The sequence below is a fragment of the Manacus candei genome, unplaced genomic scaffold (genome assembly GCF_025592945.1).
Source record: "Manacus candei isolate 608988 ecotype Guabito, Panama unplaced genomic scaffold, ASM2559294v1 h1tg000073l, whole genome shotgun sequence".
In the NCBI taxonomy this organism is placed as follows: domain Eukaryota; kingdom Metazoa; phylum Chordata; class Aves; order Passeriformes; family Pipridae; genus Manacus; species Manacus candei.
Window position 1 is genome coordinate 2567808 of NW_026138121.1, and position 20876 is coordinate 2588683.

Consider the following 20876-nt stretch of genomic DNA (forward strand, 5'->3'; position numbering starts at 1 on the left):
TTCCTCCCTCCCAACAGGAACTAGCTGGCATCATCTGGCTTGTCATGCCCATCTTCAAATATAGCAGAGGGTTTTTTTCCTCTCCCTCGGGACTGGGAGAAAATGACAGCATGTCCCACCCTTCTGGGGCTCAGCTCATCTGTGGAAATCCACACCAGGGTGGAGGGATAATACTGTTCATCTAAGCAAGATCAGATACCACCCAGCAAGTCCACATGATGAGGTTTTCTGAACAGGAGGATGTAATTCAGAGATGGGGGAAGGTGTCAGCTGTCAGCACAAGATGTATGAGCTTCTAGCAAGCCAATGCAAAAGCCACCTTAATTAAATGTAGATTAATCCCTGTTGCCCCTCACTGGTCCCTGCTGTGCACAGTGGATGCATTTGAATCACAGAATCACAGGCTGGTTTGGGTTGGAAGGGACCTTAAAGATCATCATGCCATGGGCAGGGACACCTTCCACTAGCCCAGGTTGCTCCAAGCCCTGTCCAGCCTGGCCTTGGACACTTCCAGGGATGGGCAGTCCACAACTCTGGACAGAGATCAGCTGAGAAGGTGCACCAGCCACCCACTGCTGGTTGATTTTTTGCAAAACTTCAGCAAAACAGCCCCAACACCTGACACCCCAACGAGGTGCCGGGCAGGAGGTGGCCCTGGGGGACACCGGGCACCCTGCCCTGCCCCTCCAGCACCGAGGGCTTCAGCAGGGCCAGTGAAGTGACCCCAGTGAGCAGCAGCTGGGCTGAGCCCCAGCCTTTGGAGCTGCTGAGAGTGCTCAGCAGGGAGCTGCTCCCTCCTCACCCCATCCCACTGGGAGACAGCGGCGTGGGAAAGGCTCTGGCTGCCGGCAGCCTGGATCCCAGCGCTGTTCTCCGGCGGGAAGCAGGCAGGGAGAGAGAGTCCCTGATTCAGCAAACCCGAGCCCGAGGCATCCGTGTGGGAACCCACATTTAACCTCGGTGCTGTCTGGCATTCCCTGCGTGCTCTGCCAGCCGCCAGCCCCGGCTTTTCCCAGCCCTGCTGTGGAAGATGCACTCAGTGAGTCAGAAAACCACCTAAAAATAGATGAACACACATTCTGGCAGAGCAAGGCGAGGAGTTCTCCTGTTAACCAGTGTGGGTCTGCACCTCTGCTTGCTTTAAAACTGCCTTTTCTACATTCCTGATCATGCACATATGGGGAAGGGGGGGAGTATTCTCAGTTTCTGGATACTTACACCATTTTTTCCTGTGTGTATCTTCACTTAGGTACAAATTAGTTGGAAATAATTTCATCTGGTGCCAGCTTAAAGGAAACGACGTTGAGTGGAGTCAACTTCCAACCTGTGAATGTAAGATTCATCCTTAACTGTAAGATTAGATCTTACTTTTGACTTCTCCACTAGATCCTGCATCCCAATGTCTAGTCCAAAGATTTCTTTGTGCAGTGTTTTTGTTGATATTCTGTGGCCCACCCGTCCCCAAAACTGCAGCTGGCACTATTTCAGCAGTTTTGCTCCCACAAGACCAACATATTTTCTCATGACTTAAAAGCTGCAGTGAAGGTGGTGGGGTGAGATTTCCAGGAATCCTGAGCTAGGGCACATCCTGCTCATTTTTTTGTGACCCTTGTATTGAGAGGGAGAAAGATGTGACAAGAGAAACACTAAAAAAAGAGAGAAAATTGGGACAGGCAGCAGTGCTAGTTGCCCATCTAGTTACAGCAGTGCTGGTTACCCACCTTCAGTTGTCCAGAATGTTTATTGCCTTCGAGAATCTTAGGTGGACTCAGGGAACATTTTGTATTTTCATTATTACCGAAGCTTTTAGCAAACACTCATGTCGTCCTCTTTCCTGCAGTAATTAGCTGCTCTTCACCTCCTCCAATCAGCAATGGGAAGCATGATGGTGAAGGTGTGGAAAATTTTGCTTATAACTCAACGGTGACATACAGCTGTGCCCCTGGATTCCAGCTCCTTGGGAATGTGAGCATCCGCTGTACGAGCACGGACAAAACCACCGGAGTCTGGAGTGGAGCTGTGCCCAAGTGCAAAGGTGGTTTCATCCCAATTTTCTCTTTATTACTATTTAGCATTCATTATGTGTTCGGTATTTAGCTTGAATCAGCTCAAAATCTTGTGATTGTGTGGTGCAGGGCGTGTCAAACGTCAGTAATAAGGCAATTTTAAAGAGGAAAAAATGCAGTGCTGGAGTAAGAACAGAACTGTGCCAGCAAGACCTAGTGCTCCCTGCAATGCTCACTCTTTGTCCCCTAGAGAAAAGCTCAGCTGTCAAACTTGGAGCAAAAGACGTGGAAAGGAGTGTCCCTCCCCAGAGTGAGTTGAAATGATTCAACACTGAACCCAGTCCCGTTTAATTTGCTCCTTTATCACATTTCTGGCAAAAGGCCATTCAAGGAACTTCACACTGTGGATTTTACTCTTTCAGGTCCCCAGGGAAATGGCATCCAACCCCCTAAGAAGGCTTTAGCATGGGAGAGGAAGCTCAGCCTCTATAAGAAGTCACTCCAAAATACCATCTCCTCCCCCCATTCTGTTTCTGTCTCCAAGACACCAGGTCAGTCCTGGAAGCTCATCTGGAGATCGGGGAAATTCCTCAGTGGGACTCCCTGGTTACTCCCAGCCCCAAAACCTGGAGTTTCCATTTTTCCCCATGTCTCCCTTCAGTGTCCAGGAGCTGTGCTACCTCAGCATTCAGGTTTGTTCTACCTTTGTACAAATCCCAAAAACACTCTTCTCCTGGGACCAGCAAAGGATCCGTGTGTCCTCCGAAGTACATGGGGGTCTCTGGCATTCTCCCCAAATCCAGCTGCTTTCAGAACTTAAAACTCTCTAAAGTTGCATCATTTTGTGCAAGTGAGTGATTTTTTTTTTTTTTGGTCATATTCTTTTGTTCTATAAGTTTCCCCTGTATAATTTATATCTTTTTGCTGGCTGGGCATCTGGTTCACAGCTCAAGTTTGACTGTGCTGACCTCCTATTTTTAAAAAAGCTTTGCTTAGTGTGAAATATATTTTAATTTATCATTGTTTCCTTGCCCTCATCTTATCCCAGATATTTTTTTAATTCTTTTTTTTTTTTTGGCCATTTTGAAAAGCAAGAGATGACTTTGCACCACCTTAGGAGTGCCAGGGCTCCTGCCCTTGCTCCCAAGGGCTGATGCCAACCTTGTTCCACACAGAGAGGTCGTGGGCGGCCAGAAGCTGGACATGGCAGAAGTGCTGCTACACCACATTCCCCATCCGCTGCAAAGGATTATTTTACCCATGAAAAGGGTGAACTTTGGCTCTGTGGGACAAAGGGGGAGCTGTAAGTGTGTTATTGTAAGTAATGAAGCCAAAACACCCACTGGAGGGTCTCCCTACCTGGCCAGAGGTTGGGTGAAGAGTGTTTCTCTGGTGTCAGGGTCAAGCTGGGTTTGCCCACTCCTGATTCGTGTCTCTTGGGTCAAAACCAGAAAATCTGTTACCCCTCCTGTGGTGGACAAACCAGCACTGGAAGGATAAAGCAGGAAAACCCTTTGCCTGATCTGCTCCAAGTGGTTGCACTTGTTAGGGCTCTTACACTTTGCTTTAAGACAAAGACTGAGCTGGATCAGGTCTGTCCCACATGTAAAATGTAATTTTTTACCGGTGATGTGTTTTTAAACGTTCCCAGAAATTGACTGAAAATCACTTCTGCAAGCATTGGTCGATCCCCATATTTTCCTCTCCCACCTGAATTTTTCTTTCAGCAATTTGCTTCTAACCCCCTGAATCCCGTTGTGATTCCCTGCTGATCCGACCAGCCTTTTTTTTCAGGCTGCAGTTTCCCAGAAACACCCCCCAGATGTTCTGCAGGACTTCTGCAGAGCTCAGCTACGTCACAACCCCCCTGATTGAGTGTTTCCACAGGTTTTTTCGCTCACTAGCAACCGCCCTAAACACAGACCCAACCTCTCTGAGGAGCTGAGCTGCTCCCTCAGCTTCCCAGGAATTTCTGGCTGTAGCACAGCCTGGATGTGGATACACCCATGGCAGCTGCCCTGAGCAGGGCTGTACTGAAAGCAAAACTTGCAGAATTATGAGCTCATTTCTTTTAGGAAGTCATAGAGTTTTAGACATTACATTGAATGTTGACCTTTATACCTTCGGTAGTTTAAGCCCTTTCTTCAGCAAAAGCTGCTTTTTTTTGTATCACACCTAGGTTCTGTGCAGTTTATATTTCTACTACAGGAAGATAAAGCCACAAGTGGGCTGGGCATCTCTTAATCTCATAACATAAAGGAGCTACTTCTGCTTTCCAAAGGGGGGAAGGCAGCTCAGTAATGCTGTGAGCACCCTGACTACTCACAGACACAGAAACACAACTGCTAAATATCCTGCCCAGTGTTGTCACACTGCAACAGAGAGACTGGAAATGTCACATTCACATTGTTGGCTGCTCACCCCATCTCTGTCCTGTTCAAAACACTAAAGCCTTTCTGGGATTTTATCTACATTTAGTAATAAATGGTAATTGTTTATAAAGGATGGTCTGTGAGTTCAACTGCCTGCTGTTTCCTTGTCATGTTTCAGTCTCTTTTCAGGAAGGAATCAGCTTTTAGAAATATCCTCACAATGTTCAGATTTGCTGTTCAGTCAGTCCTTTATCAGCACTCTGAACATTTATTTTCTAAGTTAGACGTGGTTTTTAAAAAATTAGTAAAGAAAGCAAGCAAATCCATGCAGTAAAGCTTGGGAATGTGAGTGTTTCTGCTAAGTGCTCTGGAAAAGGAAGCTGGAGTGATACCTGCCTTAATCCTATTTAGCCATCCTGGGACAGAGCCCTGCAGCCCCTCTGCTGTGGCTCAGCCCAGGGATCAGTTCCAGAAGGTTTTGGGAGCTGAGGGCGATATCTCAGGCTGCTGCCAGTGGGAGCAAGCAGGAGGGAGCCGAGGGTGAGTTTCCATGGAAAGCCTGGAGCAACTCCAGCAGCTCAACCTCTGTTTTTGCTGGCCGGTTTTGCCGGACACCTCCCGCTGCCGCAGCCCCGCACCAAACACGGGTCAGGCTGCCCTCTGGACGTGCTCTTCTTCTGCCACCACCATCTGCTTGGCCCGATTTCTGCAGGGAGGGGATGTGGGAGCCAGATAAAGCCTGGTGGCCCTCGGTGGCTGCAGCAGGGCAGGCACAGACCTGCTATCACCAGGCTCAGCTGCCGCGCGGGAGGTGCCGGTGCTCGGCCGGTTACTGGGGCAAAACGGGGCAGCAAACGTGGGTGCAGAGGGGCAGGCTGGTCTGAGCCTGACGGTGGGGCAGGTACAGATGCCTCCTGCAAGGCCTCAGGTAGGAAAACAGCCTGGTTCAAGGGTTCAGCCTGTCAGCAAGGGGGATTTCACTGAGCTGGAGCTGCAGCGCTCGGTTCTCCCGGTGTAAGTGGATCCGAACCACTCCCTGAGGAGACTCAACACTACCTGGAGTCTTTGCCAAATACTTTTCAACATCTCCATGTTCCATGCTGAAGTCACTGCCCAGAATTCAGAGTGTTGGGGGTTTTTTTTCTGGCTAACAGCTTCCTTTTGCTTTGTGCAGCCACCAGTGACCTGTAAAAATATGTGGCCAAGGTATGTCCATATAATTCTTCATCCCCCTCCCAAGCACGTATTTCAAAGGAGGACCTTACCCAGGCTGCCTGACTCCTCCCTGGGTCTCATTGCAAATGATTTTGTTACATCTGCTTGGAGCTTAAATTGTATTGGAAAGGAAAATAAAGTGGAGAGAAAAAACTAAAGTAAAACAGGTAAGTTTGAGCTTCTCAGTGGAAACATCAGTGTTTCCTGCACAGCAAAGGCAAACAGGAAGGTGCAGGTTTGCTGCTGGCTGCCCTTTGCTTGGTGTGGGAGCACTGCTCAGCAGAATGGGATGAGGCAGCAAACACAGCCACAACCTTTCCTCTGGCTTTTCCCTCGAGCCCCATGGGTGGGGATCCCAGAACGGCTCCACTTTCCCCATATGGAGCCAAGGCAAAATGCTCCTGTGCCTGACGAGGCCTGAGGACACACCTGAGCCTCTTTGGGCAGCACAGCATCTCCTTCAAAGGGTTTTCAGTCTAACTGGGAGAGTTACAGTGGGAACACTGGTATCCCCACTACCTGTGCACAGGGGTTAATAGAAACAGCCCAATTAGCAACTTCACGATAGGGCTGATTTAAACCTCTCTGCTCTCTTCTGGGCCCCTCTCGAGCTGGAGGAGAGCCCTTGTCTCTCTGTTCTTACAGAAAAGCCTCTTTCCATGGAGGTTTGTTCTTTGGGACAGGCAGGTGATGTTTGAAGGTGGTTTGGGGGTCTGGCAGTGTCTGGTGCCCCTGAGCTGTGCTGGGCTGAGCCAGGTGCTGCTGGAGAGGGCAGGTGGCACCAAGGAAGAGTCAGCTCTTGTCCCCACATGCAGTAGAGCCAGTGCTGGGGGACGAATGCACTCTTCACTCCCCAAACACACTCTGGGGTGTGCCCAGAACCAGCAAGATCCCCCAGACTGCCCCTTTTGGTTTGGGTCTTTTCCTTTGGGAGTTGACAGCTCTGGAGGGAGGGTTGTCTTTGCTGGAAGGTGCAGAGAAACGATGCGAGGGAGAGGCTGAGGCAGCGGGTGCCCGCAGAGCCCCGCTGCATTCCTCGGGATGCCAGGCGTGCCCCGCGGAGCCGGCACGGAGGGGGGAACCGCGTCTTCCACACCCACTGCCCACCGCAGGCTCGGGTTTCGTCAGAGGATTTCCCGGAGCTGAGGTGGCCGGGCGGGGTGCGGGGGTGCTGCGGGAGTGGCCCCGCTGCCCATCGCTCCCCGCCCCGCGGGGGCCGCCCGGGCAGTGCCGGGGAGACCCGCGATGGGCTCCGGCCGCTGCCGCTCGCTCCTGCCCGCGCTGCTGCTGCTGCTGGTGCTGCTGGTGCTGCCCTCGGCGTGGGGTGAGCCCGCGGGGAGGGACTGGGGGTGCGGTGAGCCCTGACACCCTGTGTGTGTGCTCCGTGGGTGCGTGTGATGTGTTTGAGCGCGTGTGTTCCACGCGGGTCTGTGCCCTCTGTGTGTGTGCGTGTGCTCCGTGTACATGTGTCTTGTGTGCTCCGTGTGCTCCCCGTGGGTGGGTGTGTCCCCTGTGGGTGTGTTATCCCTGTGAGTGTATGTTATCCGTGCGTACGTGCTCCTGGGGCTGTGTGTGCCCTGGATGTGTGTGTGTGTGCTCCCTCTCCATGTGTTCCAGGTGCTTTCCTTGCGGGAAGGTGTGTGCTCAGTGTGCTCTGTGCGTGTGCTCTGTGTCAGTGGATGTGCTCTGTCTGTATGTGCACTGTGTGTGTGTGTACTCCATGTGTGTGCATGTGTGCACCCCCTCCATGGGCATGTGTGCTCCATATCCATGTCCATATGTGTGCTCCTTGTGCATGTATGTGCTCTATGTGCATGTCTGTGCTCCCTGTGCATGTATGTGCTCCATGTACATGTCCGTGCTCCCTGTGCATGTATGTGCTCCATGTGCACGTATGTGCTCCTTGTGCATGTTTGTGCTCCATGTCCATGTGTGTGCTCCCTGTGCATGTATGTGCTTCACATGCATGTATGTGCTCTATGTGCATGTCTGTGCTCCATGTACATGTTTGTGCTCCATGTCCATGTGTGTGCTCCACATGCATGTCTATGCTCCCTGTGCATGTATGTGCTCCACGTGCATGTTTGTGCTCCCTGTGTATGTATGTGCTTCATGTGCACATATGTTCTATGTGGGTGCCTGTGCTCTCTTTGCATGTGCTCCATGTGTGTGTATCATGTGCTTCACATGTTCCAGGCGTGCTCTGCTCCGTGGGCTGCCCCACTGTGTGTGTGCCACACTCCCCCCCCCACTCCGAGTGTGCCCTGCCCGGGGAACAGACAGAGAGGCAGCAGAAGCCCCACTAAATCCCGGTGTGTTTTGCCACAGGTGACTGTGGGCCCTTGCCCAATATCAGCCATGCAGAGCCCACAGAGGACATGAAAGACAAGCAGAGCTTCAGTGAGGGCTCCACAGTGAGGTACACCTGTGTCACAGGTTACACCAAACGCCCCTTCCTCTCCGACACCGTCCAGTGCCTCACCAACTCCCAGTGGTCCCACCTCCCAGAGTTCTGTGGCCGTAAGTATTTCCCTTTCTCTGCTTGGAGATGCTTGTGAAAACATTCAGTGCTTTGACAATCGCTGTTTCAGGGGTTTCCTCATCAGGAGTGGCCATCAGGATGAAGTGGCTCAGGCAAGGATCTCTTACTGCCCCTTTTTTTTCCTCACCCCCGCTTTGGGGTTGGAGCCACGTGCTGGCATTTGTGTGCTAATAAAAATAGATCAATAGCTTGGGAATGATTCAAAGAGAGCAAATTTTAACATCTAAAACTTTTTGCATTAAGTAATCATCTGGGAATGTCTTCTGATAGAATCCTACAATGGTCTGGGTTGGAAGGGACCTTAAAGCTCATCTCAGTCCACCTGGTGGAAGGGACACCTTCCACTAGCCCAGGTTGCTCCAAGCCCTGTCCAACCTGGCCTTGGACACTTCCAGGGCGGGAGCAGCCACAGCTTTTCTGGACAACGTGTGCCAGGGCCTGCCCACCCCTATATAAAGAACTTTCTCCTAGTATCCAATCTAACCCTGCCCTCTCTCAGTGTGAAGCCTTGTTCCCCTTGCCCTATCACTCCATATAAATAGTCTCTCTCCATCTGTTTGTAGATTCCTTTCTGGTTTAATTACATGAATTACCCATCACCTTCTTAAAACTATTTGTGTTATCCATGTTCTTTAGTGAGGCTTGTTTGTTATCACCCGGCTTTATGTTTATACACACTTGAGAATGCAAAATATTGTTATTTTTGCTTCGTAACTGACATTCCGGTTGTCTCTGTTGCCAGGTAGCTGTCCCAGCCCTCCATATGTGCCATTTGCTAAAATATCACAGGAAGATCAAACACAGAATTTTTATCCTGTTAATACCACGGTGAAGTACATCTGTCGCCCAGGCTTTGAGAACACCACGGACCAGCTCCCCACCAGCACCTGTCTGGACAACCTAAAGTGGTCAGAAGTCCCTGAGCTGTGTAGGAGTGAGTATCTCCATGTAATTTTATTTTCTCCAACGCTGTGTTCCCAGTGCCACGTCTGTATTTCAGAATTGCTTTTTTTAAATGACATTTAACGTGAAATACCACCAGTCTCCTGGTTTGCCATTGCCACACTGTCACCCCCAACCTCATGGTGTCCTAAGGATAATCTCACTCTTTTCCAGGGAAATCTTGTGGTATTCCAGCAAGTCCAGAACATGGCAAAGTTATTACAGATGATCATCTGCTTGGTGCAAAAGCCACTGTGGCCTGTGACCGTGGGTGAGTGTGAAGCAGCTTCCCACTGCATCCCAGTTGCCTGGCCAGAGACACTGGTGGGTGAACTGGGACATGGGGCTCTGCCCATGTGGAGTCCCTGGCAACTCTGTGGTGACACATTCTTGGTTGGTGACAACAAACTTTGGGATGTGCCTTTTCTCCCTGCAGGTACATCCTAGAGGGAGGGCCAGCTTTCATCTTTTGTACCCTACAGGGAAATGAAGTTGTCTGGAGCCAACTTCCAGCTTGTCAGGGTAAGTGAATTGTCCAGTGCTTGACTGGAAATACCAGATATTCCAACTCAAGAATACTGAATTGTTTGTTGATTTTACTAAGTCAAGTTCTGCCATGGGCAGGGACACCTTCCATCAGCCCAGGTTGCTCCAAGCCCTGTCTAACCTGGCCTTGGACACTTCCAGGGATGGGGCAGCCACAGCTTCTCTGGGCAACCTGTGCCAGGGCCTCCCCCCCTCACAGGGAAGAGTTTCTTCTGTGTATCTAATCTAAACCTTCCCTCCTTCACCCTGAGGCCATTTCCCTTTTTCCAGTCACTGCATGCCTTTGTCCGAAGTCCCTCTCCAGCATCTTGAAGCCCCTTTAGGCACTGGAAGGGGCTCTAAGGTCTTCCCAGAGCCTTCTCTTCTCCAGGCTGAACAACCCCACCTCTCTCAGCCTGGAGAGTTCTCCCATCAGGGAGAAGAGCATCCCAGGGGCCACCTCCTGAACTCTTTTCTCTTCCTCCCACAGCTATTTCTTGTCCTCCTCCTCCAGCCATCCCCCACGGGCAGCACGATGGCAACAGCACAGAAAAGTTCCTGTATGACTCAGTCACCACCTACACGTGTGACCCCGGGCTGGAGCTCGTGGGGAACAAATCCCTCCGTTGTACAACAGAGAACGGGGTCCTTGGAGCCTGGGATGGGGCTGCTCCCGAGTGCAGGGGTGAGCACTGCTGGGTGATCACCCCCTTCTCCAGTGCTTTGTTCTTGCTGTGCAGATAATTCCTCCTAATTCCCTTCTCTCACAAAGGGAAGGGCCCCATCCTGGACAGACATTCCATAGGGTTTGTCTCTGGGGAGCAGGGTCTGTGTGCAGCAGGGATGTGCTCTGCAAGGTGCCAGGCTCTGCCCAGGGGCGCTGTGAGCACAGCTGGACCCGCTTTTACATTTTTTCCTTCAAGAGGAACGGGCAGAATTTTGAATGAAAACGTGTGAAGTGCATCAGTAACTGCAAAGCTGGGGGAGTGAAGGGATTTGTGTCTCATGTCCAGCAACACCTGGGCAATAAAGCCAAGTGGGACAGCAGACTGTCCCCAAGGATTGGAGTGACACCAAGAGCTCCCTGTGTGACTCTTGCACAGCTCTTGCTGTTGTAGCCTCAGATGCGCAAGTCCCCTGCCCATGCCATGTTTAGTCTCACTGAACTCTTATATATATTATATATAAATGGAGGAGCATATAAAATAACACTTTGAGTGCTTTTCCTTTGTCTCTCCCCAGTTAGCACTGCAGCAGAGACAAACCAAACTGAATCCTCCAAAGGGAATCCTTACTGGCTGGGTAAGAGCTCAGTTACTAAAAACTCCTGTTAATTGCTGTAACTGCACCACATTTGGGGCTTTGTTTTTTTAACATCCATTTCATAATTTTCTTCCCTAGCAAGTATCTTCATCCCTTGTTGCATTGGTAAGTAGCTTAAAATTGAAAATATATTATCCTAACCCAAAGCTGTCATTTGCTGTTAAATACCTGGAGTCAGTGGTTGACTGTGTTCACTCTCCCCAGTCCTGAGTGTCTCTGGAAAGGATTTAGGGGTTTCTCTGCTGTTGGGTGATGGATCAGCTGTCTTAGTATAAAACATTAAATAAATTGAGGGTGAAATGAAAGATGCCAAAGAAACCAACCAAACCCTGCACATCCTGTCAGTCTTTAATTGACAAAGTTGCCTTAAAAGGCCTTGGCAGACTTTGAAACATGAGAGATTTGTGAAGCATGGAAAAGAGACCAAGTACTGAAAGTGTTATGTTTAAAATACAAAAGAAACAGGAAGCTGGCTATAAAAACCCTAAATAAATGAGGATCACACCCTGGCCAAGCTCAGCAGGACACCAGGCTCAGCAGTGGCTCCTGTGCTCCATGCTCAGAGGCAGGAGAAGGATTTTGCAATTATCTGGCTGACAGGGAGCCCTGAGGTTGACAGACAGCGCCAGCACAGAGAATTTTGCTGCCCAAACTGCAGTATTTCACTTAAATTACAGATTAAATATTGGGTTGGCAGTTGGTTTTTTTTTTCCCTTCTTTGTTAGTTCCCCCAGTAGCCCTTGGAATTCTAGCTGGGATCATCATGAGGCGGAAAGACAATGAAAAACAGTAAGTGACACAAGGCTGCCCCTTGAAAATCTTAACTTTCCCCTAGGGGTAAGTGGATGTTTCCTTTCAAGCTCTGTACCTTCAGTATATATTTTCATGGTTAGTGCTATCTTCTCGTGTTGCTAATTTGCTTTTTATTCTACACATTTTCTCCCTTCTGTCTCTTCAGCTCTTATAACATGAATTTACAAAAGCACAGGGTGAAGAAGGGAAGGGATGCACCGATGTGCCCGCAGAAGCAGCCGATGCCATGGAATTCCTATTTTTGGTAGGTTTGCTTGTTCATCTGCCCAAAAGCTTGTGCCAGCCTTCTAACTGTACCCATGGGTCTCACTGGTGACCTGTAAAAACACGTCCTCAGGAAGTTTTGGGCTCTCAAATGCCAACACACCATTTGCTGAGAGGCACCGTCGGCTTCACGGGAGGGTTTGGTGCTCACTGGCTGCTCTCTGGGCTCAGCCTGAGGGATTATGGTCTTAAGCTGTGCCAGGGGAGGTTTAGGTTGGATATTAGGAAGAATTTCTTTCCAGAGGGGGTGCTCAGCCATTGGAATGGGCTGCCCAGGGAAGTGGGGGATTCTCCATCCCTGGAGGTTTTTAAGAAGAGACTGGATGTGGCATCAGTGCCATGGGCTGGGAACCACAGCGGGGTTGGATCAAGGGTTGGATTTGATGATCTCAGAGGTCCCTTCCAACCCAGCTGATTCTGTGATTCTCCCCCTCTCTCTCCTCCACAGCCACACAACGAGTTGCCACGTGTGTCCCACCTGCAGGAAGCAGCTGCACGATGCCCTGGCCCCTCTGACGGTGCCCACGCCCCAGGGCTGCGCCGCCTGCGAGCACTGGCTGAGCACCAGCAAACCACGCACCTACTCGGTCCCCAGCATTGGTGACAGGGAGAGCCAAAGCCCAGCAGGCACCAGGTACCACCAGGCTCTTGCTCCTGCTCCCCTCGCGTGGGTCCACGGAGGGCAAAACTTTCCCCAAGGAGGAAAAAGCATTTCTATGTAAATGGAGCAGGTTTTGCAGTTGGAATTCTTTTGGTTCCTCCAAGTCCAGTTTCGGCAGGAGGAAGTATTTGATATTTAGAAAAAGGTGGCTCTGTCAGGCAGCAGGTGTTCTGGGAAAGCCACACATTCAGGTGATTCAGGTGTCTTCTCTCCCTTTGTCTGTGTTCAGCTCTCCTGCCAAAGCTGTGGATGTGCAGAGGGATCATGGTGCAGGAGAAGCTGGTCCAGAGAGGAGTGAGGCAGAGCAGCCCATGGGCCACAAAAGGTCTGTCTTCCACTTAAAAACACACAGATGTCATGGTGGGATTGGATAAAAATCACTTCAGAGTAGAGCAAATCTGTTTTTATCACGGAATCCCAGAGTGGTTTGGGTTGGAAGGGACCTTGAAGATCATCCAGTTCCCATGGGCAGAGCACACCTTCTACTAGACCAGGTTGTTCCAAGCTGGCCTGGAATGCACATCCATGCAGTCAGTGCACAGCATTAATGGTGCTTCTCCACAGCAGCCACCACATCTGCCCCGTCTGTGAGAACTGGCTCCGTGCCCACGTTGGACAGTTGGACAGCAGTGCTGTGGCACCCAGGGAGTGGCAGGATGAGGGGTGAGTGTGGTGAGGCCGGTGCAGGCAGCTCCTCTGAGCATTGGGCATCGGGGTGTGTGCCCAGTGTCCTCGAAATGAGAGTTCAACTCTTCAGATAAAAACACACTGACAGTGCGTGAATGCTGGCTCCACTTGCCTCCAGCTCTGTGTCAGCACAGTGGTGTGGTGCCTGCTTGCAAGCAAAGGGATGTGAAACTGGGGTGAGGTTTGCTCAGACAGTGCTTGAGTGGTTTCCTTGGGTGTCTCTGAATCAGCCTGTGCTCCTTGTGCTCACCTGGCTGGGCCTTGTGTTCTTTGGAGCTCTGGTTTTGGTTAGGCAGCAAAGAGCCTGGTGCTGTGAGAGACCCTGCAGCTTCTGTTCTCCTGCTGCCCAGTGCTTTTCCCACCTCTAGGCATGGTTAGTTTGCTTGGGGCAGGATAAGGAGTTTGGGCAGAGCAGCAATCAGGTGAGCAAGATAATCCTGTTTGCTCTGTTCACTTATCTTTTGACACTTGCCCATGAGAATCTGATGCTCTCTCAGGCTCCCAAAACTTCCTTAACAGAGTCATCACTGACAAATTCAAATAAATATTTAGTTAAATAAACATGGTCTGACGTGTGCATCTGCTTGCTTTATCTTCAGTAAGTGGGAACTTCTTTTTACTCCACTTGTTTTGGGTTTTTTTCCATTTATATCCCACTGTTGTGTGAGTGCTTTTAGCCCTTAACACTGGAGGAGCCATTTCAGTTCTTCATTCATGAATCGCTGCTTATTTGAGTTTAAAAAGTTAATATCTTTGAAATTACCAGGGAAACCAGCTTTTGTGGGTGCTGGAGGCTGTGCTTTAGTGAGGAGCAGTTTGCCACCGCCCCACTGGGACTCACCCACCCTTGTCTCTCTCCCCACAGCCCGCAGGGCCCCGTCTGCTCTCCCTGCACGGACCAGCTGCACCTCTCCCTTGTCCACAGCGCCACGTGGAGCAGTCCTGTGGTGTGTCCCCTGGCTGCAGAGGGGACCCCAGCCCACCTCGTGCCTCAGCACACCCCCAGCTGCCACGTGTGCCCCGTCTGTGCGGTGCCAACCCACACACACTTGTGCCAGCCCCGGCACCAGGCACCCGATGGTAGGGACCCAAAACACCCCTCAGGTCACTGGGGTGGGGGCCACAGCACCACAAACCTGGCTTTCCTCCCAAAGCCTGAGGGCTCACCCTGATTAAGCTTCTTGTTTCCCTGTTGCAGGATAAATCCAGGGGGCTGCGGCGTCCTCGGGGAATTCTGACACTAATCCCTGACACTGTGTGGAGTAATTGATAAAGAGTCTGGAAATCAAAAGCCACCTGGCTCTGATGGGTGCTGAGAAGGTCAGGGTACACTGAGGATGTTCCCTGTGCATGGATAAACACATGGATACACCAAAGAATGGAGTGATGTGGAGACACCACATCCCCTCTTCCAGACATCCTGCAAGGGAACATGGTAACTTTTGACCTCTGTCATCCATCCATCAGAAAAGGAATAGATGCTAACTTTATCTCAGCCTAACCCTTATGACCAGAGTCATGCAAATTCCAAGAAAAAAGGTATGAAAAGGAGGTTAAGATGGGGAAAAGATCCAAGGAAGATTTCCATTGAAACTGCTGGATCAGCCATCGGGCTGAACCTGTCTTCTCATCCCCCCTTAAGGATGCTTATGGGGTGAGAAATCTAAACTTTTAAGGAACTAGAGTTTGCTTTCTCTTCATAATGTGGTAGTAGGTTGCTTAAATCTGTATTTGTGCTTTTTTTGTGGTATTATTACTTTCTTTTGAGCATGTTTTGTAGACAGACTCTATCACCGACGACTATAAACCTTTATTAGCTGGTCACAATTTGTGTTAATAAACTGTGTTATTTTGTAACTGTTAGAGTAAGTCCTTTTAATAAGGTGCTAGTAGTTCTTCTGGCAACAGAATAAACACAAAGGAGTACCTGCTGAGAGGTCCCCATGCGGTTTTGATCTCCCAGGGACACTAACAAGCAAATATAATTTTTAAGAGTGGGGTAAATTTCCCCTTCCCCTCCCTTTCCCTGACCCACTGTCAGGGATGAAATTCTTAGTACAATAAGGCAACCTGAAGTCAAAGGTCTGACTTCACCACCAACGACTTCTTGGTAAAGGAGCAGGAAAATCAAACATACTTCAAAACCCAGCTCCGTGTTGGTTTAATACCTACTTTGTTTATTTTTGTATGAAAAAACTATTTTTGCAGCTCTTATAGCAAGGCTTTAAAAATTCAGTAAATCTTTCGTAATAGGCACCCTCTTTTTGCACAGCCTTACAAGATTTATTCGTATTTTTTAAACTTTTTTTTACCGAGGTTCCTTTCCTAGCGATCAGGAGCAAGTGTAAAAATTAGAGTATTTACAGTAAAACTGTTTTGTAAATAAAAGGAATCTAAAATAAGGAGTACTGGTATGTTGGCTTGGGGGTTTATTTCGTGTTTACTAATCCAGCCTTCTCCTAGAGTGCTTTAAGTGATTTTGCAGCCTCATTCTTTGCCGGATGTAATCGAGCTCACTAATTGCTTCTGCTCAGATAATCGCTGTTGTTGCCCTGGCACCCACAGCCGTGCCCAGCCTTTCCTGGGAACTGTGATGACGGAGCTGAGGTGCCACTGCTGGCATGTTCTCTACCCAAAAACCCAGGCTGCAGCTCCAGCGGGATGTTCCCAGGATTCAGCTCCATGCACAGCTCGTACTCAGTTTGATACAGGGGACAAAATATTGATAAAGCAGAGGCTGTAACATTTGCCTTTCTGCTTTATCAGTGTTTGCCAAGAGATTGCATTGATGGGGGCTCTGGAAAACACCCAGATGGGGGTGGCAAACGGGCAGTGCCACGGGGAGGACAAAAGCACCACACAGTCCCCAGATCCTTCTGTTGTATCTCTTATCAAACTGGGGCACAGCACATTTCCATGGGCTTGTGCTGGTAGGTGTAAATCTGCTTGGAGGAGAGGGAGAGGCAATGGCCACCTGAGCACATGAGCTGTCCCACGCCCTGCCTGCTGTCCCTCCCTGTCCCTGCTTGCTCATCCCTTGGAATGCAGGGTTGGAGGCAGCAGGGGCTGTTCAGGGGTGCCAGGTGGTCCCACCAGCGTGCCCTAAACCTCACCTGGCTGGCACAGAAGGTCAATCTCACCTCTTGGTGAAGCAATGACACAGTGTTGGAAGCAGAAAACAGTGAAGAAAGTGCAAAATTCAATATGCAATGGTGCAAACATGGACACCTGATGGAGGTCTTGTGGTTTGTGTTGCTGTGGCATTGAGGAAGAACAATGGAATGAGGTGGAAGCTTCACAGTCATCTTCCACCTGATATTCCAAAAGGGTTTGTACAAACCAAGTACACCTCCTACCAGGAAATATTCTTTACAACACAACCACAAAAACCAGAAGCTTTGACCACAGCACTCTGCTCAGTAGGGGTTAATAAGGTATAAAACGTACCCTGTGTTTGTGTACAACTCAGGGAGAAGAATTCGACATGAAATTGCAGGGACAAATCAACACATTTGTCCTCCTCCCCCTCTGCAGAAGAGACGCCTTTTGGCAAGTCTTGTGCCCTCTGCTGTGCCAAGTGTTGACACGGGAAATTAGGCTTGGGATTGTAATGGTATTGTTAGTGCTCTCTGCAGCTATTCTGCACTTAATCCATTTACCACCAGCAATCCAAAAGAACTGCATATGTTGCATCCAATAAATCGTGCTGTTCATGACACCAACTGGCTCTTTTGAATGCAACCAGCCCCGCAGTTCACAGACTGGTCACACAACTCGTGTGACACTTTTGCAACACCTAGGAATGGGGCAACACGGTGTGGCAGGAGGACAAGTGCTCTTCGGGAAAAAAACACATCTGTGGTGACCTCAGGCTGTCCTTGAGTTGAGGACCAAGTGTGTGGTGACCAGGAATAAGGAGCCTTCACAAGGCAGACACTCCACGTGTTTACAGTTGTTTGGGGTAAGTCACTCATGCTACGTGTTGGGTTATGCATCCCAAAGGTAAACTCCTTCCCTGGAATCGGGTGGGGCAGGAGAGGCCGAGGGGAGGAGGAAGGAACCCTGGCTGTTCCTCGTTTGTTAAGCGGCATCATTTCCTCTCATTAAACTATAAAACGGCAGCGCCCTGGGAGCCGCCGAAACAGGTGTGGGAATTGCCTCGGGAATTAGCCGAGGAGCCGCTGCCCACAGCCCCGGGGGCACAGAGGAGCCGAGGCACTCGTTTCCCTCAGCAGCCCGAGGAAAAGGGTCCCTTCGTGCAACAGCCGCGACAGGGATCCGCGTCGGCCCCGGGGACAGCCGCGCTCCGCATCCCTGCGCATCCCGCGGAGCCGGCACCGGGAGGGACCGGGCACCGGGAGCAGCTCCGGGAGCGGCCCCAGCTCCGGCCATGGCTCTGCGCTGGCTCTTGGCGCTGCTGCTGGCACTGCCCGGCGCTTGGGGTGAGCGGGGACCCGGCGGGACAGGGGCTGCGTGGGGCCGGGCTGGACCCGCGTGGAAATGGGGCTGGGGCGGGGAAGGGCTCGGACGAGCCCCGTCACCATCACCTTTCTGCCCGCAGGGACCTGCCCGCAGGCGCCGACTTTCGTCTTTGCGGAGCTCACCACGACCCCCCAGGAATCCTACCCCGTGGGGACCCAGCTGAGGTACCGCTGCCGCCCGGGGTACGTGAGGAACGGGGACCAGGCCCCCGTGGTCACCTGCCTCCCCAACTCCACCTGGTCGGAGCAGCCCGACTTCTGCATCGGTGGGTTCCCCCGTGGTGGGACTGGGGGGCGGGCACAGCCCCTGCAGCACCACAAACCCCTTCACGGCTCAGCCCGGCTCGGAACGATGCTCCCCCGTCCCTGTTTTAGGGCAGTTAAAACAAGTGCCCACCCTGGGTGCCTGCCCGGGGTGGCCCTTTTGCTTAGAAATGATGATCTCTGCCATTCTGACTTTACCAGCTGGTGGTGCAGCGTTAGTGCTGTGATATATTCACACAGACACAAGGGACGGTGTGGAGGAGGCTGTGAGTGTCTGTTGTCCCCATGTGACATCCTGTCCCCATCCCCTTCATGCTATTTCCTTGTGGACCAAGACCTCTGGGTTTTTTATCAGTGTCTTTTTTCAGCAAGCACATAAACCTCAGCTTTTTCTAACTTGTCCTCAGCCTTTTCTATTCTGTTATTTGCTTTTCATTTGAGTTTTAACTTTCAGTTGAAATTAATGTGGCTCTTGTATCTCTTCTGCAAGTGCTAGTGCTTGCTCTCAGGGCAGTCAGGTGCCTGATAAACGGTCAATTAGTCAGTAATGACACTGAACAGCTACTGTCAGCTGGATTTCACTCTGATCCTATAAAATAAAGGTAATGCTGAGCACTTGCCCTTCCAGGAAAGTCGTGTGGGCAACCAGACATCTCGAATGGCAACTTTCACACCAGCACCAATCTGCTGCTTGGGGCGACCATAACCTTCACCTGTAACATTGGGTAAGTGTCAGCCCAAGCTCCTGGTGAGTCGAGGTGGGGTGACAGCACCCAGGGGACAGCTTTGAACAGCTGGGGCTGCTCCTCTGCAAGCACAGGCACGGTGGGAGGTGTTTGGAGCAGGGAGCCACAGGGAATGGGCTGTCCCTCTGCTCCTGCTGTCAAAACATAATAATCCTCTGGGCCTGAGGGTGTGGACTTTGCAGATTGCTTTTTGGCTGCTTTGCAAAGAATTGGGTTCCTTTCCTGTTGCTGCTCGTTGGCAATTCAGTGTTTGTTGTTGCAAGCTGGGTCTGGCTGCCCATGGCTGAGATAAAGAGGGCTCTGGTGTCCTGGAAAATGCTGGGAAAGGGAAGGAGGGTGGTTCAGTGTGTCAGTAACACCTGGCTCTGCTCAGAAGATAAGCTGCTGTTTGGATCTGCCACTGCACAGACGAGGCTGAACAGATGCAGGGTGAGATGAAGTCTTGCTCGTGGTCCTGTGAGCTTGTGCAAGAATTCAGTTTCCTCCAATTGCATCATGTATTGCATTCCTTTAGGTGTTGAGAAAATGGTATTTCATAGGAGGGCTGGCTGACTGTACCCTAGGGTTCAGCTTCTCCAGAGAATACCACTAGAAACTGTACAACTTTCTCAATTTCTCAAAGTTTTTGCTTTTTTTCAAAGAGATTCAACCTTTCCTTTTCTCAGGTACCGACTAGTTGGGCCACCAACTGCACAGTGTGTATTTAAAAATGGTGAAGCTTACTGGGATAACATTCCAATCTGTGAGAGTAAGCAGATCTTAACTGGTTTATGCACATCTCTTCCTCAATGCTATTGTAATGTATCTGCTGGTTTGGGGACTGGCAGGTGGATTATCTCTTCTTGGTACCTAATGCAAATTCCTTTAGCCTTTAATGAGACTGACTCCTTACCCCTCCCTCTGGAGCTGAGAATGAAAATTTAAATAGAAAGGAGGGTCTGTGGATGTTGGCAGCAGCTCTGTAGTCAGATCCATGAGAAACTTCCTTGCTGAATTGCTTTGTCAGGATCTGTGGTTGACTGGGACTGAGATGCCTTCAGACGTGGCTGCACATCCAAAATCTTTATTTTCAAAGGGGAAATAAGTGATAAAGAGTCTTGATGGTGCTATTTGGGCTTTTTTAGCACACTGTGGGATAGGCCTGACTGACAGTTTAGATGCTTTGCTACTATAATGGGTGTTCTGGCCTCATCCTTGTCAGCATAACAAAGGTGAGGGGGCCAAACTGCCTGGAGAGACCACATTCACTGCCCCCAAAAGACCTCTTCTGTGGTGGCAGCTCTTGGACAACAGATGCCATTTTGCTGTTTTCCCCTTTATCCATTTTAGAAAAACAAACTCTGGAAAACGTTCAGAACGGAAGGGCACATTCCAGACTTTAGGTTGAGGTGATGGCTTCTGGGGTGCTTCCCTGTCTTGTGTCTTTTTGGTTTGGGTTGTGGGTTTTTTGCTTTAGTAGTTAAATCTATATTTCATATTTGAGGGAAGTATTCCTTCGTTTCCTTACTGTTTCCTTCCCATGCAGTTATTGCCTGCCCACCACCTCCTGAAATCAAGAATGGGCTGCTCCTTGGTGGGGAAGGAGAATTCACCTTTGGCACCTCTGTAAGTTACAGCTGTAACACTGGTTTGTCTCTTATTGGAGATGTCACAATTTACTGTACAATGGGCCCTAACTACCAGGGAACCTGGAATGCTCCAGCCCCTGAATGCAAAAGTAAGTGCTTGCTTTCTCTCCTTATTCTTTCAGCTTTGTTTCTCATCCCTCTCCCAGTTTGTACCTTCCCGATGGGCTGCCAAACATGAGAAGGTTGATTTGATCCTAAAAGGATTTCCAGGAAGCTTAATGCTGTGGGCTCCCAGGTCATGGCCAGAGGCAGGATTCTTCAACCTGCAGAAATCCTCCCTCTCCCTGCCCATGCCCAGGGCTTCCTGCAGATGAAAAATGAAGTGCTCACATGCAGCTTCCTTAATGATGTCTCTGTTCCAATTAGTTGCACCCCACTGGGGACCTGCCTCTCTCCAAGTGAGAGGA

The 20876-nt window shown here is 50.3% G+C and overlaps 3 protein-coding genes across 5 annotated transcripts in view; all 3 read left to right on the forward strand.

Annotated features, from left to right (window-relative positions):
- CR1 (complement C3b/C4b receptor 1 (Knops blood group)) overlaps positions 1-20876 on the forward strand; it is a 49237-nt gene that overhangs the window by 19173 nt on the left and 9188 nt on the right. Inside the window, exons 27-42 of the mRNA XM_051808515.1 lie at positions 1250-1332; positions 1841-2035; positions 2257-2316; positions 2429-2557; positions 7922-8113; positions 8878-9069; positions 10093-10287; positions 10845-10904; positions 11651-11714; positions 12451-12636; positions 12893-12988; positions 17473-17792; positions 17912-18097; positions 18724-18820; positions 19507-19589; positions 20367-20558. Of these exons, the coding sequence (XP_051664475.1) occupies positions 1250-1332; positions 1841-2035; positions 2257-2316; positions 2429-2557; positions 7922-8113; positions 8878-9069; positions 10093-10287; positions 10845-10904; positions 11651-11714; positions 12451-12636; positions 12893-12988; positions 17473-17792; positions 17912-18097; positions 18724-18820; positions 19507-19589; positions 20367-20558 (2330 nt within the window). The remainder of the gene's footprint in view (positions 1-1249; positions 1333-1840; positions 2036-2256; positions 2317-2428; positions 2558-7921; positions 8114-8877; positions 9070-10092; positions 10288-10844; positions 10905-11650; positions 11715-12450; positions 12637-12892; positions 12989-17472; positions 17793-17911; positions 18098-18723; positions 18821-19506; positions 19590-20366; positions 20559-20876) is intronic.
- On the forward strand, positions 7042-11105 carry LOC127480461 (complement decay-accelerating factor-like). The gene is made up of 8 exons (XM_051808653.1): positions 7042-7229; positions 7922-8113; positions 8878-9069; positions 9252-9348; positions 9514-9599; positions 10093-10287; positions 10845-10904; positions 11004-11105. Exons 1-8 carry the CDS (start codon positions 7175-7177, stop codon positions 11036-11038), a joined length of 912 nt encoding a protein of 303 aa, XP_051664613.1. The 5' UTR covers positions 7042-7174; the 3' UTR covers positions 11039-11105.
- On the forward strand, positions 11642-15556 carry LOC127480470 (uncharacterized). Of its 3 annotated transcripts, none has more exons than XM_051808667.1 (7): positions 11642-11714; positions 11914-11982; positions 12451-12636; positions 12893-12988; positions 13228-13326; positions 14216-14430; positions 14549-15556. In XM_051808667.1, the coding sequence occupies exons 1-7, from the start codon at positions 11689-11691 to the stop codon at positions 14551-14553; spliced, it is 696 nt and encodes a 231-aa protein (XP_051664627.1). In that variant the 5' UTR covers positions 11642-11688; the 3' UTR covers positions 14554-15556. The 3 variants fall into 3 exon arrangements, with proteins under 3 accessions (XP_051664627.1, XP_051664625.1, XP_051664626.1); XM_051808665.1 differs by having other exon boundaries at positions 11884-11982; positions 14549-15555; XM_051808666.1 differs by having other exon boundaries at positions 11884-11982; positions 13231-13326; positions 14549-15552.